Genomic DNA, 18,087 nt, shown 5'->3' on the forward strand with positions numbered 1-18,087 from the left:
TTTGCCTTGCGTCAGCTCCCATGGAATGATCCAATCAATCTTCCCAGCTATCCTGATCGCTGCAAGTTGATCGATTTAGAAATCCTCTCTGATAGGCGTAAAAAACAACAGCGACTATTTATTTTCGACCTTATAACTGACAACGTGGATTGCCCCGAATTGCTACAGCAGGTTCCGTGGAATATTCCTTCTCGTCGTTTCCGGAATTCCCCATTATTCCTAATTCCCTTCCACAGAACGATCTATGGCTTTAACAACTGTTTTAATTTATGTTTGCGATCGTTTAACAATGTTGGTGAGGAATTTGATTTCACTTTGTCCAAAAATGTGGTTAGTGTTAGAATAAGGTGTTTAGATTAAATTAGTTTGTAAGAAAACAATCTGTACGACGTAGTCGACGATGGTGGAAATATAAATTAATAAATAAATAATGGTTTCGAACGAAGTGCAAATCCGGTTGAATGCAGAATCGGGATGGTTGTTATTTGCTCAATCGTAGCTCTTATCACGACAATAATAGAACAATGAAACAATCACAATCGACTCGAAATAACTTATAAAACAATTACAAAAATGGTAAAACATAATGAAACACAGGAATCCATATGAAATAAATAAATCGGGATCTCCAAACAGCGATACTATTAAATGTATCGTCATCATTCATCTGAGGTATGTTTATGTCACGCTCTGAGCAAACGTGTTTCATAGGTTCATGTATGATTAATCAATAAGTGTATGCATGCTCGAGTGAACCAATGCGGTATCTTCGCTATTATAATACAGTAGGTTAAACATCAAACCGTGAACTAAGTGGGTGGAAAATTTCGAATGTTTGTGTGTGTGCTCAATATCAAAAATCTTTAGCAACTTCGAATGAATTCTTCAAGGAAAAGCTTCTATTATTTTAATTTAGAATTGTTATTTGCATTCTACCGATAGTGGAAAAAAAGTGGGAAGATATCTGTTTTTCAGTTGTTTTCTTTTTTGTGTTCGCAGCAATCATTATCGATTGACACGTCAAGCGTATGCCACTATCCGTTAATTGGTTTATTTTTTGTATTTTCAATTACAATAGTCGATAACAACTCGAAACAAAGTGATCACTCTGACTAGCAGATTAAAGATTATTTTAAAAAAAACTTATCACTTATCATCTAGGAAGCTACAAAAGCAGTTCCGTAGAACCGAAACAAAACTTACTGCTCACTGTCACAAAATTGAATCAATAGGTTTAAATTCTCGATTTAATCACATTTAACTTGAACTAAAAAACAGAGACTCAATCGTCTCAACTGTGGGAAATCAGGAAAAAGAACTTTTCCGGTGGCTTATTTCTCTAGGTTTCTTAACGATAATAACTTATATTCAAATTGGAGAGATAAAACTGGTTTGTTGGTTTGTTTTTCTATTATTATTATTTGTGGTTTTTCTTCCGATTCAAAATAAATTTCTCAACCACTCCCCGATTGTACGACGCTTCCTAAACATCAGCTCCCGCCTTGATCAGTTTCTCCTCCACGAAACAGTCGGTAAGCAACACCGCGGCGCCGTTCGTTTTGTTGCCGGTGGAACTCTGTTGGAATAGGAAATACAAATCGTTAGATAGTTAATTCAGTAGACATATTGACATGTCTTCGCTAGCTACTCGATGTGGGGATTCATTATTCCGGCCATTATGGTGCAATTCCAAATAAAATCGAAATTAAAATGCCGATTTTAAAAACTTGTATTTATGATTCGAACGAAAGTTTGTATTCCGTTTGGGTTAGAGGAAATATGAGTTTTCCACAGCAATTGGGATTTTTTTGACTCAAGTGTAACTCTTGAAAAAGGCGTATCGATTATAGTAAAAGAAATCTTTGATAATTTATATCTCAATAACTATGAGTTGTATCGAAATAGTGTCTTAGAAAAAGTTATGTTATAAATGTGGTTATGTTATAAACGTGGAAAAAATATACACTGAGAAAAAATTAGTACTCTTTTTATATTCACAAAAAAAAAACTTTAATTTACAATACCTCAAATACAATTTTTTTAATTTTTTTAATTTTTTTCATATATTTTATATATTTTTATAAGTTATGTAGAAAGTTTAAAACATGGGTACAAGATTATAAAACTATTTTTGACGAACTTTGTGGAACATCGAATTTTAATGAATTTTCGAAACTTCGAATTTTTGTAAGTCAACAATCGTTTCTAGCCACAAATTATGAATCCTGATGTGATTTAAAATAAAAAAGCTCTTCATCCATTTCCTTCTAAATGCAGCCATTCTCGAGATATTTGAAAAAACATTTCTAATTAATTATCTTTTTCAATTTTAATTTTTTTTTCTAATTTATATATACACTGGAATCGCTTTTTACGCGGGGTATACGTGCCGCGTAAATAAAAACCGCGTAAAAGAAAAACGCGTAAATTCCAAAATCCGTGTAAAAAAAAACCGCGTAAATTCCGAAATCCGCGTAAAATAAAACCGCGTATAAAAAAACCGCGTAAAAAGCGACTTCAGTGTACATGTATTTTTATTTTTTTTTTCTATTTTTTTCGCATAAAATAGAAGTCATGTAGAAAATTTAAAGAATGAGCCCAAAATGGTAAAACTATTTTTGACGAAATTTGTGGGACATCGAATTTTTATGAATTTTCGTTACATCGTATTTTTGTATGTTAACAATCATTTTTAGCCACAAATTATGAATCGGGATGTAATTTAAAACAAAAAAGCTCATTATCAATCTTCTTCGAAATGCAGCCATTTTCGAGATTTTAAAAAAAAATATTTCTAATTTATTGTCTTTTCTATGGTAAATAGGTTCTTTTAATATGTTTGTCGTGCTATACCGCCATGTTCATGGAATTTTATGAATGTGCTCATAATTTTGAACAACTTTTCCAAATACATCATAATTTAACTGTCGGTCGTTTTTCAAACAGAACGAATTTATTTATGTTGTTAAATGACAGATGGCGCTAGGTCGAACTTTCATCCACACGGCCACAAGTCACCTCACTTCGTCTAAAGCCAGGCGTGTCGCCGGCGAGCTGGAAGTATTTTTGAATGAGCACAACGAATTAGGGAAATACTTTAAATCACACTTGCTCGGTTTACAAAATGACTGCCACGTTATTGTCATCAATTTTGATAAAACATCTGCTGGAGAGCACGTGTCTAGATTTAGTGGTTAAGGGTTACTAAAATCATAGAAGGTGTCGGCACAATGACGCGAGAAATTGTGATTCGAAAAAAAACAATAATCTGGAATTCATCGTTAACGCACATCGTTCATGCGGCTCTCTCCATGTTCTTGTTACTTGCATCTTTTTTAGTAGTACTCAGTTGAGATTTCCATACCAAAACAACACGCTTTGAATGTATTCTGAGTAGCAAACTCTAGAAGATGTGTGACCGCAACGCAAATCAGAAGTAATATCTTTGACGAAAAATGCCCGATCGTTCTGAAAGAACCAAATAAATTCTGCACAAACATTAAACAACGTGATCCTGCCACAGGTACTCCATTCATTATGAACATCATTACTCATTTTGTAATAATAACTGAATAGCTATATCAGATGTATAACATAAAGGAGTGCGCTCGATAGATATCGTATGATGCCATTATATGATGTCGTGAGCTGTACAAACAATTCATGGTCGACATGTACGATAATCAACATAAGTGGCTTGAGGAAGAATACATTCACTTGGGAAACGCTATCATGAGCAACGCCTTAACAGCGTCAGAGTCAAAATTATCCGAACGGATTGCAATTCGTTCGACTCAAGTCCAATCAAGTTGTGCAAATGTGTCAACCTTGCGATGCAATTCGACATAGACAACATTGAGCTCCGTGTTCCATTTCTGTGAAGCAAAAATGCAAAATGGATATTCGGGAGGAATAAACACGCTTTTAAACCATTTTTTTTAATGAAAGTTAATTCTACATATCAAGAAGATTTGATGGAAATGCAAGGAAATTTATAAACAAAAAAGTTATGTTAGGGTTAGGACTATGTCTTCTATGTATTTAAACGACATCGAGTGATCGTAAAATCCGATCGAGTTTCGATACTAGTTCGATACTGTTACCACAATAATGGTGTATCAATTAATGTGGTAACATGGTCCATGCGATGATTCGAAACCTTCATCGACTTGCATGGTAGATGAAATATGTACAAAGCGTTTTCCTAGAGATTACATTTTTACTGATAATGTCATTCACAAATATCAACAACGCAGACATTGAAATTGAAAATCGTTGAGTAGTACCATATTCGCCTCAGCTGAGCAAAGAACAATTAATACATTTGCAAGTCCGTGGATAAAGGAAGTGGCAATATGGCTGTGGTTCTAAATTGGAATACCGTTGTGAATACTCCTCGATTGAATCACAAAAACGAAGTAATGCGGTCCAAATAAGAACGATATATCAGCTCCATTGTTGTCTGGCGTATCGTTGGTTTCTCAATTCATGAACGAGACCCATCATTTATAAATTTAGCCGTGCATATAGAGAAGCGCGTATTTTCCTCCAACGACTTTATTTTATTTTTCAACCTGACTACAAAAACGACGAAAATCTATTACTTTTTTGACGTAGAACTACGTCTTTCATTAAGGGTGCCAAATCAGAAAACAGGTCACGTTTTTACGAAATAAAGTTAACGTTAATAACTATTTTTGCCGCGAACGGATTTTGACGATTTACATACCAAACGAATCGTAAATTCCCTAAGATTTGTTTGATATTCTATACATCACAATCCCCTGGTGTGTAAATGGTTAAAATTCATGAAAACTATAAGCGTTTCCATTTTCCCATACATTTGTTCTACTGACTTGTGTGCTTTCCCGAACAGAGCTGTCAATAACGAGCAACTTATCGACGAGCAACGAAGGGGAAATCGTAAGATTTAAAGTCTCCGTGAACAAAGGAAATGAAGAAGAACGAAGGGGAGTATTTGCCTAGAATGTAAACAGTGTATCTCACTGAGGCAAACTTTCAGTCTCGTTCTGTTTTCAAAGCAATGAACATCGCTTGTTCTTCCTTGTTTTGTGTCATCACATGCCTTCGTTTCGGGTTGAGCTGTACACTCGACCAAGTTATCCATTCGCTGATGTCTCTGGAATTGCAATCATTGCATCAATCTGACGCCATTACATTACATTACAAAATAAATGTTCTGGAATTTGGTCTGCGATTTAGTTTCGCGTGGCGGTAGCAAGACTCTTGCCACCAAGGATGCAGCTAAGCTAATCTAGACCGGCAATATTAACAGAAAGGAGACAGAACGGAGATAAGTGTGTTTTAGATATATTTAGTCGCTTCAAGCCATCGGAATATGGATATTCATGTGTGCAGATGCGTGTTTTATGACCCTTACGTAAAAATAGTGCGGAAACCGACTGTATCTGAGTCTATGTCAATTGCGAAAAAGGTCACCGGAATAGTGTTCGAGGTAAATTTTCAATGCATTGACATGAAACAAATTGCGACATACAATCAGTATTTTTCTGCGAGGGCAAGAATAAATCATCAATCAATTATCGTCAACTGATTCTACAATAAAAATATTCAGGGCGATCAAACTATTCCACTAAACAGTTGTTTCTAAAATTTCACAGCATTACAAAATAATATCCAAGGTTATTATACAAGCTTATATAAAATAACAGCGTAGTTCTACGTCAACAATGCGGTCGTATCTTGGACACAACCTGCTATAATTTTTTCTTTACATTTAACTTTTGAGAGATCATACATATCTGTCACATTAATGAAATACATTGCATCATGAAACATCATATCAACTTCCGTTGCAATCGTTTCATCCGTTGTTATCATCGATCACATTCAAATAATTTTGTAGATCGTTGAAACATTCATACACGCTTGAAATACATTAGTTATGTTTTATTTAACACCTAAAATATTCTCTATAAATAATTTCAATGGCAGAACAACGATCAGCTAGTTTACTATAAAAATTGATAATGAGCTTTTTTTAGAAAATCACATGAAGATTCATAATTTGTGCCTAAAAATGATTGTTAACATACAAAAATTCCAAGTATTGAAAAATTCATTAAAATTCAATGTTCCGCAAAAAGTTCGTCAAAAATAGTTTCACCATCTTGGGCTCATTCTTTAAATTTTCTACATGACTTCTATTTTTTATGACAATAAAGACAATAAATTAGAAATGTTTTTTTTTCAAATATCTCGAGAATGGCTATCTTTAGAGGGGGATTGATAAAGAGCTTTTCCATTTTAAATCACATCAGGATTCATAATATGTGGCTAAAAATGATTGTGAACATGCAAAAATTCCAAGTTTTGAAAAATTCATAAAAATTCGATGTTCCACAAAGTTTGTCAAAAATAGTTTTACCATCTTGGGCTCATTTTTTAAATATCCTACAATACTTCTATTTTATATGAAAAAAAAATAAAAAATACATATATAAATTTAAAAAAAATATAAAATTGAGAAAGACAATAAATTAGAAATGTTTTTTAAAATATCTCGAGAATGGCTACCTTTAGAAGGAGGTTGGTAAAGAGCTTTTTCATTTTAAATCACATCAGGATTCATAATATGTGGCTAAAATCGATTGTTAACATAGAAAAATTCGAAGTTTCGAAAATTCATAAAAAATCGATGTTCCACAAAGTTCGTCAAAAATAGGTTTACCATCTTGTACCCATTTTTTGAATGTTTCTTTATGACTTCTATTTTTTATAAGAAACAAATTTAAAAAAAATAAAAAATATGTATTTTAGATATCGCAAATTAAAGTTTTTTTTGTAAATAAAAAAAGTGTAGTAATTTTTCTTCTTAGTCTATAACTCTTTCCAAAACACTATTTCGGTAGGACTCATAATTTTTGAGATATAAATTATCAAAGATTTCTCTTACTAAACTCGATACGCCCTATTCAAAAGTTACACTTGAGTCAAAAAATTACCAAATGGAAAACTTATATTTCCTCCAACCCAAACGGAATACACACTTTCATTCGATTCAAAAATACTCATGTTTTGTCATTTGTCGATTTCATTTGGAATTGCTCTATGGATACATCACCAGAACAATTTCAATTTGTGAACACTGATCCCGATCCAACGATCTGAACTAGTGCAAGAACAAGGTTTTTTTCCAATGTTTTTTTCACCGGTCACAGCTTACCAGTCCAAACAACATATTTGGAAATGTTTTCTGGTAGAGTAATATAGAAAAAAAGTTCCACCAAAATTGTTGATTCAGTGAAATCACATTTTTCTGAAGAAGCACGTGAGGTGAAAAATGTTTATAAATAGTTGCATATGCTGTATATCCAACAGCAGTGGTGGGTTATAAAGAGAGCTTCAGGTACACATAAAACCAGAAGTCATTCGTTTTAGTGAACGGTTACAAGAGTGTATCTCGTCGATGCATCGCCCCCTTCTAGTACTGTGTGTGATAATCACGCTAAATTCTCTCCTGGAACATCGCTCCAAATGTCAGGTTGGAATATTATAACAAATTTTACGACCACAGAACCCCTATATGTAATTCGTTCTCCAACAGGCCCAGCTGTTCGGTTTCCGCGGGCCACTGAGTCGCGGGCCACTGAGTCGTGGACCACTGAGTCGTGGACCACTGAAACGTGGACCGCTTGCGTGGAGGAAACCTCGTTTGGGATGGGTTCTAGCACCCAACCCTAATGCCTTTGAAGATGACAACGAAGGTGACGACGATGCTGAGGCTTTTGAAAGTTTCCAGCGAGCAGCGGCTCCGCACCATAGTGTCCAACCGGACGATATGGGACTACATTCGAGGGTGATAGGTTTCTTCAATGCTGATGGAACCATCGATCATTTGCGAAAGTAGAAAAAGTGTTGTCCTCACGATATTTTTAAGAATTAACATCGCAGCTAGATATAGATACTACCACGTTTACTTACTGTCAAATTATTCATCCCGTAACAATCGAAAGTGGTGCTCTTTTCCTTCGAGGTGCGTCTTTGGTTGAATTTCTTGTACTTGCCAATAGCAGGAAGTACAAGCAACAGCAAGCCGGAAAGTGCTATAAAAATGCCGGCTAGATAGAACGACAGATTGTAGTTCTCGGTGATGTCCGAAATCCACCCTGAAAGAAAGTTGGAACGAATTGTAGAGTGATTGCCTGTGTTATTGTTTTATTAAATGAAAACTTACCGGCCAACGGTGGACCCACCAAATTAGCCAAACCCTGCACCAGAAGCAGCAATCCGTAGGCATTCGTGAATCGTTCCAGCGTGATGAGTTCCACCAATATAATACTTGTCAGGGAGTAATTGGCGGCGATGAACAAACCAAATGCGCCCGCCAGACAGGAAAGGGCCTTGTTTATAAAGAAAATTGGTCATTTAATGAAATCGAAAACAATTTCAACTTACAGTATAATCAGTGAATAACGGTACTAGCGCCGTGACCAGTCCACAAAATCCCATACAAACAGCGTAAGTGAAGTTAGCATTCACAGACTTACGATCGCCCATCCAACCGAGGACAACCTAGTAGAGAAACAATCATTACTTCACTTTAGACCGATTCCACGAAAAACAGCCAATTTCGGCGCGACCCTTTTCAATTTTATTGAAACTTGGTACATATGATGGAAGCTACCCAAAATTACAAATCATTACATATGACCAATTTAAATTACAACTGATTTTCTAAAAGGGCGATCTTTCTTTCAAAAAATCGTTACTACAATTCCAGATGTCTGATTAAAATATGAGGATTAACAAAGTTTTCTGGAAAATAATGAACTATTCAGGGAAAAAAACGTTATAAATGCACTGTTGAAAAATCTGACTCAAAATTTTTATATCTCAAAACGCCCCCCTTCGATATTTTTTATATATTTTCAATGGAAAACCCTTCCAATTTAACAAAATTTACACAGTGTGATAGCTGCTAACTGCTACTTGTCTAATTATTTTCTAGCTTTTAGTACATCATTATATTTAATCGCAGTTAAACCGTTTAGCTAGAAAAGTTTTTTGTACTTATTTTATTTTCTAGTTTTTAGTACATTATCTGTTTCATTAGAATATTTCTCCACAATAAAACCATTGTACTTTATTCTATCAGTCAAAAAATTTCATTTGATACCGATATTGAGTGGATAGCAGAAAATACATAGTGTGTTCTCCAAGTCAAGTTCGTTCGTTTGATACACATATCTCAATCAACCTTTTTTTTGAGATGATATGGAATCAGCTATTTTGTAGCGGCGGCCAAATTGTAATTTTCAAGATAAACAGTTTTAAAATGACATCAGAGATAAAGGTATTTTATAAATTCAGTCAGCTCCTATTGGTCAAATTTCTATTGATGTGGGACAACCCTACAGACATACAAACATACATACGAACAGTTCAAGCTAAATAAAACCGTTTAATAAAGTAATTTGCTATTTTGTGATCGCGGCCATCTTGGATTTGGATTTTTCGAGCCCTTTCATTTAATCGGGTTTTTAGAAAATATGCAGCCCGCCATTTGATAGTGGCAGCCATCATAGATTTCCATTTTACCCATATTAATGGGGTTTTGACATAATATGTAGTCCGCAATTTGTATTGTATACAAACATACAAACATACAAACATACAAACATACAAACATACAAACATACAAACATACAAACATACAAACATACAAACATACAAACATACAAACATACAAACATACAAACATACAAACATACAAACATACAAACATACAAACATACAAACATACAAACATACAAACATACAAACATACAAACATACAAACATACAAACATACAAACATACAAACATACAAACATACAAACATACAAACATACAAACATACAAACATACAAACATACAAACATACAAACATACAAACATACAAACATACAAACATACAAACATACAAACATACAAACATACAAACATACAAACATACAAACATACAAACATACAAACATACAAACATACAAACATACAAACATACAAACATACAAACATACAAACATACAAACATACAAACATACAAACATACAAACATACAAACATACAAACATACAAACATACAAACATACAAACATACAAACATACAAACATACAAACATACAAACATACAAACATACAAACATACAAACATACAAACATACAAACATACAAACATACAAACATACAAACATACAAACATATAAACATACAAACATACAAACATACAAACATACAAACATACAAACATACAAACATACAAACATACAAACATACAAACATACAAACATACAAACATACAAACATACAAACATTACACGGCGGAGAAAGGCAGGTGGACGTATGGGCTCATACCGGTACTATCGACCTGGCTGAACAGGAAGCACGGGGAGGTGAATTTTCATCTGACACAGTTCCTGTCTGGACATGGCTGCTTCAGGCAATATTTGCACCGGTTCGGGCACGCAACGTCGCCACTCTGTCCGGAGTGTGAAGATGTGGAGGAAACACCAGAACACGTGGTATTTGTGTGTCCCAGGTTCACCGCAAGACGCGAGGGGCTGCCTGCCCTTCATGCCGGGAACATAGTAGAGAAAATGTGTCGCGACGAGGGCACCTGGAACGCTGTGAACAGTGTAATCTTACACATCATGTCCGAGCTACAGCGGAAGTGGAGGGCCGACCAGCGTAGTAGGAAGGAAGGTATTGTATTAGAGAGACTTTAAACTCTGAGAGTTCATTCGTCTCTGCCAGCGTAGTAATAACCCCTGACCATAGAAGAGGAACAAATGCGAGGGCTGTTGCAAAGTGTAGTACCCCACGAGAGTCGTTGTGACGGAGTGCGCGTTATGTTGGAGGGCACTGCCTAATCGGCGCTCCGTTGGGAGAGAAATCCTGCGAGGGTGGCTGTGACGGGGCGCGCGTCAAGTTGGAGGGCGCTTCCTAATCGGTTCACGTCTCGACAGGTGAGAAACCCCGCGAGGGTGACTGTGACGGGTTGCGCGTCAAGCTGGAGGGCAATTCCTAATCGGTACACGTCTCGACGGGTAAGCGGAATCTGGAGAGCAGGGTCAAGAAAATGCTGGCAATGCCTGTTGGTGGATTGAGAGAGGAACATTGCGAGGGTCGTTTCGGCGGAGCGAGAGCCTAGGAGAGCATCATCAAATCGGTGGGTACCCCCACGAGAGTTGCTGTGACGGAGTGCGCGTTATGTTGGAGGGCACTGCCTAATCGGCGCTCCGTTGGGAAGAGAAATACTGCGAGGGTGGCTGTGACGGGGCGCGCGTCAAGATGGAGGGCGCTTCCTAATCGGTTCACGTCTCGACAGGTGAGAAACCCCGCGAGGGTGACTGTGACGGGTTGCGCGTCAAGTTGGAGGGCAATTCCTAATCGGTACACGTCTCGACGGGTAAAAGGAAGCCTGTGCTGCGGATGTGCGTGGCGGAGTACAACGGAAACGTAAATGAGATGTATAGAGAAAAAGGGAAGGATCAACGCTAGTTAGCGTTGAAAACTCGTGAAGTGCATGAGCACAGCCGCCCCCTGAAGTAGTCGCCTAGATGTGGTCCCGGGGGGAATGAGGCTACGAGTAGAGGGCTTGGTTTTTGTGGGTGCGATCCCCACTCGACGTCTGGGTTATCCCTTCCCAGATAAGGCTGGAAGAGCGTTCCTCACCTCTATAAAAAAAAACAAACAAACAAACATACAAACATACAAACATACAAACATACAAACATACAAACGTACAAACATACAAACATACAAACGTACAAACATACAAACATACAAACATACAAATATACAAACAGATTACAGCTAAATAAAACCGTTTAACAAAAATGCAAACAACGTGTCAAATTATTGGAATGGATGACCTTTACCAATTTTGTAGCTTGATTACACATTTGAAGTTAAATAAATTAGGATAAGGAGAGGTAAAAGGCATCGTGTTAAATTAGCTGACATTTTATTTTTAATAGAAGTATAAAATACTATCCCCGCCGATTCCCGATCTCACAATGTTCGAGATGTTCTTTATATTACAAACTTCTGGTCAATTTCCGCCTAAACGATAATACGTTTAAAAAGAAGAAAAAAAAAGCCTAAATTATTCTCGTTTTCAGGACTCGACATTACGGTCGAAAAGACAAAAAACTGAAACGCTTCGAGAAAGGCACTCTTCTATTGAACTTTTGTATGACGCTCTTACTAAATTCAAAATGGATAGTGCGGAACATGTTTCAAAACTACTCTTCATTATTTCCAATAATCCTCAAATGGCTGCGATCTTTCTCAGGGATCATAAGACCAACTTTTCAGAAGACACCATATTTCGAAAAAGTATTCCTGAGGAATTATCAATTTTTTATCGATTTGATAATTTTTTTACCACTGGGTTTTTTTTCAATTGTGCATTAAACTATTGTCATCCCATTAAAGTCAGGGATCATAGGATCAACCGTTATGAGCCGGATTATCTAAATTGTCTATATATTTTTTTTATCCCTTTTTGTTTATTTTAGGCTCATTAACATTTTAGCTGTAACAGAGCCGAATTTTAATCGTGTACATGTCACATGTTTATCATATCTATAATTAGCACATTACACAGTTTCCCTTTTTTCGGCGTTAGACTATTCCCTACTACACCATTGCATATGGTACACATTTACACAGTAGCCCATTTAGGCGTGAGAGTTTTCTATCTGTTCTTCCATTATCCAGTTAGACCAGACAGCGGAGACAGTTGTTGATCATTGTTGAGTTATTTATAGAACAGCAGCCCGATGTTTCTTGCAGAGCAGAGCAGTTGTATGGACGAATCGATCTTTATTCGACCGTGGATCGATCTCCATCGCTGATGATTGTTGCGTGGACGTAGCTATTCTGTAACAACACAAAGATGGTCAATGAGAGCCCTGAGTTTTGAACTCACGATCGATCGCTTACTAAGCGAACGCGCAACCAATGTGGCTACGGAGACCCCCAATTGTCTAAATTGTTGATCTTTAATTATCTTATTAAGCATTCAGGTCCTGTTCCCATACTTTCATGAAATTTCGAAGATATGCATACGTTAATATTACAATCCTGTCCATCATCATTTGATTGATCAGCTCCACGAAAAAACTGCGACAAATATCCTTAAAAATAATTGCCATTCGCTATCCATTGTTCTGATAGTTTCTTCTGCTGCTTCTTCTTCTTCTTCTTCAATGGCACTAACGTTCCTAGAGGAACTTTGCCGTCTCAACGTAGTATTACTTGCGTCATTTTTATTAGTACTTAGTTGAGATTTCTATGCCAAATAACACGCCTTGAATGCATTCTGAGTGGCAAGCTCTAGAATACGCGTGATCACAGTGCAAGTCGGAGGAAATTTCTTTGACGAAAAATTCCCCCGACCAGAACGGGAATCGAACCCGAACACCCGGCATGTTAGTTATGACGCTAACCACTCGGCCACGGGAGCACAGAGCACATTCTTCTGCTGCTATTCCAACCCAAAAATTCTGGCTGTTTTTCAAATGATTTTTTTTTAATTTAATAGCATTGGACATTGAAACAACGTATGATTCCTCGCATATATTAGTGAGAATGATCAAATAAAAATCTTTCAGCTCTTCATGTGAATTCAAGTTTTTCAGCCTGGATCAAACGATTCTGTTCTGTTAATCTGGGACAAAACATACTCGAAAAAAAAACAAAAGAGGTTTTGCCATTCAATGTTTGGAGTCAATATTCTGCAAGCTGTCTGATTTTTCTCACTTTCATACTAAATGGTGAAAAACAAAATGAACTCTGAAAATCGCGAATGCTGTATTACTTCGAATTTGTTAGTCCTTTTTAGGCTATATATGTGTATATGTCCCTCAATACATGCTCAAGATAGTCAGGGATTTTCTCACATGCATAACTAACACATAAAGCCAGCGAATGACATGTACATTCGACGACTAATAATCTATTTTTATCATTACGGAATTTGAAACCCCAATCATCACAGTCGCACCGCCCGACGCGAATCCTCTCAGATGATCCTCGTAAGGAATTCGGTCTTTATGAAACTGATCCAATATTGCATTGTACATGTTTTTATAATTAGCTGCACCAAGCAATACTGTGGCGTAAAAGTCGTCATGTACCTTAATATTGCTTTATTCAAATATAATTTCAAATTAATTTCACACGCGGAAAAAAATATTTACCCATCTGAACTTTTTGACGAAAATCTGTACCCTGTACCGAAAATCTGTACCCTGTACCTGTAATCTGTTTTGCACTCCGGAATGTGTGAGGACTTCAAAAGTGGTATGAACTCAACGCAATGGTTTGCTCATTCATTCCGTTGACATATTTTGGAAGTCCACGATAAATAAAAGAAATGAGCAAGGCATCATGCCATACGTCAGACTTGTAACAAAGAACTATCACAATGCATGAATTGACCTAAATTGGGATTTGTTCGCTATTCAATTCGGAAATTGTTACATTCAATCACTGGTTGATCAATAATTTAATCAATACACCCAAATGATTACTAAGCCAACGATAGTCCTACGTCAACCTTGCGGTTATATCTTAGGTATAACCCACCCATAGTTTTTTTTTATGTCATACCCTCAAAGTACCCATTTAGGATTAAAAGTCATTTTTGCGTTTTTCTAAAAAATAAACCAAGGATACTCAAATGGCAAAATGGTCTACTAATTACCTTCTTTTACAAAGTATTGACTGGTGTTCCGAAAAGTTTGAAAAAAAGGTAAAATATTGTAACACTTTGATTTCAAATTGGGTGAGATTATTTTGTGCCCATCTCTGTATATCTCGAGAACGGTTAGTTCTAGGATAAAACGTTGTTTATTGTTTTTCATGTAGAATTGCATGCAAATTCCATTTTTTGATGCTACTTTTCTTAAACGGTGACGAATGATAACGTATTTAAAATTCAAAAATATATTTGAGTCAACTTTTAACAGTACATTTGGAGTTTTTTTTTTGGTTTATAATTTTCCAAGAACTTTGTCAAATATAATATTTTAATCAGATATTTGAATTTTAAGTAACGATTTTAGAAAGAAACATCAATAATTTGAAATACCCCTTTTTAAAAATTCAGCCGTAATTTAAATGAATCATAATGAATATGACGATTTTAGGTACTTTCCATCATAGATGCCCAATTTCAAAACAAATCGAAGCTCTTTACGAGTACCAGTGATGTCCACTGGATAAACCACATGTAAACTTTTGTCCGAATTTAAACTCGAACAACAATATAAAATGTATGACTAAACAACTTACCTCCCCGACCATGTTGACAATACCGATGATGGAAATCAGCATCGACGATTGGGACGGCGAAAATCCCATTTCGGTTGCATTATCCGTCAAATACACATAGGGCACATCGTACCAGGTGTACAGCAAGAAGTTCGACATTGCAAACAGCAGGAAGCGAATATCACGAAAGTAGGACAGATCCAAAATACTGACCAGCAGTGTTTTAAACTCATCAATGCCCTGATACCAGGCGGTTTTCTCTTTCGCGATCGTTGTCATCGAGTTGCGATAGATGTCCGGACAGGACGAAGCCCGCAGTCGGTAGCGCTGAATGTTTAGCATCGCACCTCGGTACGTTAACGAGTGCCGATGCATTCTGAGATCCTTCAGATACGCTGTGGTTGGAGTTCGTAGGCCCGGCGATCTGTGACTGTGGATGCGATGCAAGAATTGATGCTGCTGATCCGGATCGTCATCAGCCGTAATATTAATGTGATGATGCGTCTGAGAATCCGGGGAAACTATTTGGTCTGGATTACCAGCTTTCTCGGGGGAAAGATCGTTGCTCTTAGGTGCTAGAGGTTCGCTAAAGCTACGAGAATGTAGCAGTTTGGGATAATTTTGCAAAACATGCTCGTGCACATTTCGATGTTTGTAGAGTAACTCTAATACTTCGAACGGTACTTTCTCCCCATTTTTAATAAAGGTAGGAAAGGTGATGAGTGAACTGAACAATCTATGATCATCGGGATCGATAGCCTCTCCGTTAGCTCCCTGCAGCTTCGACCCAGCTAGCCCCCCAAAGCCATTTGCGGCTCCATAATTAGCATCGGTTGCATTCAGATTGCTCGTTGTTCCGGCGGTGTTTGTACTATTGCTCACCGAGTACGAGTCCGCTTCCTTCTGTTTTCGCTTCAGTTTTGATTTATGCGTGGTCCACTCGAGATCACGCATTAGAAGGCCACAAAGACACATATTGAGAAAGATACCGGCAAGGATGAGCGTTGTTCCGCGCCAGCCATACTCGTCCAAAAGAATCTGCGTTACCTTCGCGAAAATACACGTTCCGATGCCACTGCCACACACCGACAGTCCGGTCGCGAAGGAACGCTTCTTGTCGAAGTAATATGCCACAATCACAACAGCAGCTACATAGCATAGACTCAACCCAAACCCAGCTAACACCCCGAAAGTCAAGTACAACATTTCAACCGAGTCCACATACGCAGATATTGCAAAGCCAGCGGATGCCAGAATGGAACCCACGATCGTAACGTTCCGACAACCGTATCGATCCGTTAGGAAGGACGCCACCGGACCGGAAAGCAACGGCATTGCCATAAACAACGATCCAACCCAAGCAGTTTTGCCTAAAAAAATAAACAAAAAGCTAGAACTCTCAGTTAATAACATACAAAGAAGCTACTCACCTTTTCCCTCGCCAAAGTAATTCAACAGCTCAACATACAGCACCCCGAAACTGAACGTTACTCCATCGGCAATCAGATTCACCATAAACGAAGCAAAGCAAACCACCCAGCCCCAACCACCGTCGGGTGGTCTAGCTTCCGCATATCCACCCAGCGAACTGTTCTCATTAGATGACGATCCCGAGGAAGACCCAGTGGAAGAACCTGACTCATGGGACAATATGCTGCCCACCGGGCTGCCACAAACTTGACCCTTATTACCCACAGCAACCTGCTCCTCGTTCGAGGCACCATAACAGAAGCCGTTGTCCTGCTTGATGAACTGGACGTGATGCACCGGTCGATCACCAATCACCGTTTGCACTGGTTTCTGGAACTGCAAGTTAAGCCGCTGCTTCTGAGCACTACAGTTCAATTCCCGGTCGAAACTTAAATTGGAAGGACTCTTGACAATACTTTTCGGTTTGCGTTTTTCACTCTCCAAGTTGAGCTGCAGCAGTGGCTTAATATCTTCCGCGTTTTCATCCGCTTCTATTGGCGCAACACAATCACTTATCCCACCTATTTGTGTCAACCTTACGTCACTAGGTTCGGCACCGTCATCATCGCTTCGCTCGGCAATACCACCGTCATATATTTTATTGACATAAATGTTCTTCGACAAAAGCGACTGTTTCTCGACTTTATCATTTTCTTTCTCATACCCTACACATCCGGTAACCCCTGGACCTGCCGACATTCCCCCACAAGCGCCAGCGGTAATAGTCTGTTCAACAGATGCACCACTACCACTACCATTGCAGTTACCACTAGTGCAGGAACTATTTCCGGAATCACTCGATATCGGATGTTGACTCACGATGGAACACAGCGAACCGCCGGGTGCCAGTTTGGCATCACTGCCAGGCGGTAATTGCTTCGGAGTCGATTCGATAATACACTGATTATTACTGTTGCTGGCAGCCGATGACTGCAGGCCTGCCTGATTTAAGCCATTCTTGCTACTGCTGCTGCTGCTGTTATTGTCCTTTGCTTTAGAATGCTGCTGTTGTTGAGGAGGTTGCAGCTGGTGCTGCTGGTTGATATCTGCGCTATTACTTTTGGGGACTCTAACAACATCCATTGTTGGAGTTGATGGCGACCACTACGCCCGATTAATGGATCTAGTTGAGGGGCTAGCATGCGGAATACCTGGGAAATTAAAGAAAATCGTGTGAGATTGAATGCAGCATTGGAATAATGATGGTAGCAAAGAAGGTCTATGATTAAACTGATTTTTTGTTATAGAATATTTATTTTTATTCACGTTAATACTAGAATCCATCAAGATATTAAACCAATACGCTCAGTT

General features: G+C 37.7%; 2 protein-coding genes across 5 annotated transcripts in view; one reads left to right on the plus strand and one right to left on the minus strand.

Moving 5' to 3' along the window:
* Positions 1–1,020: 1,020 nt before the first annotated feature.
* Positions 1,021–18,087, minus strand: part of LOC129774801 (uncharacterized) — an 88,009-nt gene continuing 70,942 nt past the window's right edge. For all 4 annotated transcript variants that reach the window (XM_055778761.1, XM_055778764.1, XM_055778763.1 and 1 more), the window contains 6 exons: positions 16,737–17,927; positions 15,328–16,676; positions 8,440–8,556; positions 8,219–8,384; positions 7,966–8,150; positions 1,021–1,576 (listed from right to left, as the gene is read on the minus strand). In XM_055778761.1, coding sequence (XP_055634736.1) covers positions 1,484–1,576; positions 7,966–8,150; positions 8,219–8,384; positions 8,440–8,556; positions 15,328–16,676; positions 16,737–17,859 — 3,033 coding nt within the window. In that variant the 5' untranslated portion in view covers positions 17,860–17,927 and the 3' untranslated portion in view covers positions 1,021–1,483. The remainder of the gene's footprint in view (positions 1,577–7,965; positions 8,151–8,218; positions 8,385–8,439; positions 8,557–15,327; positions 16,677–16,736; positions 17,928–18,087) is intronic.
* LOC129774802 (uncharacterized) lies at positions 7,389–7,960 on the plus strand. Its single transcript, XM_055778766.1, has 2 exons — positions 7,389–7,525; positions 7,589–7,960. Exons 1-2 carry the CDS (start codon positions 7,451–7,453, stop codon positions 7,889–7,891), a joined length of 378 nt encoding a protein of 125 aa, XP_055634741.1. The 5' UTR covers positions 7,389–7,450; the 3' UTR covers positions 7,892–7,960.

Source organism: Toxorhynchites rutilus, chromosome 3 (assembly GCF_029784135.1).
Source record: "Toxorhynchites rutilus septentrionalis strain SRP chromosome 3, ASM2978413v1, whole genome shotgun sequence".
In the NCBI taxonomy this organism is placed as follows: Eukaryota; Metazoa; Arthropoda; class Insecta; order Diptera; family Culicidae; genus Toxorhynchites; species Toxorhynchites rutilus.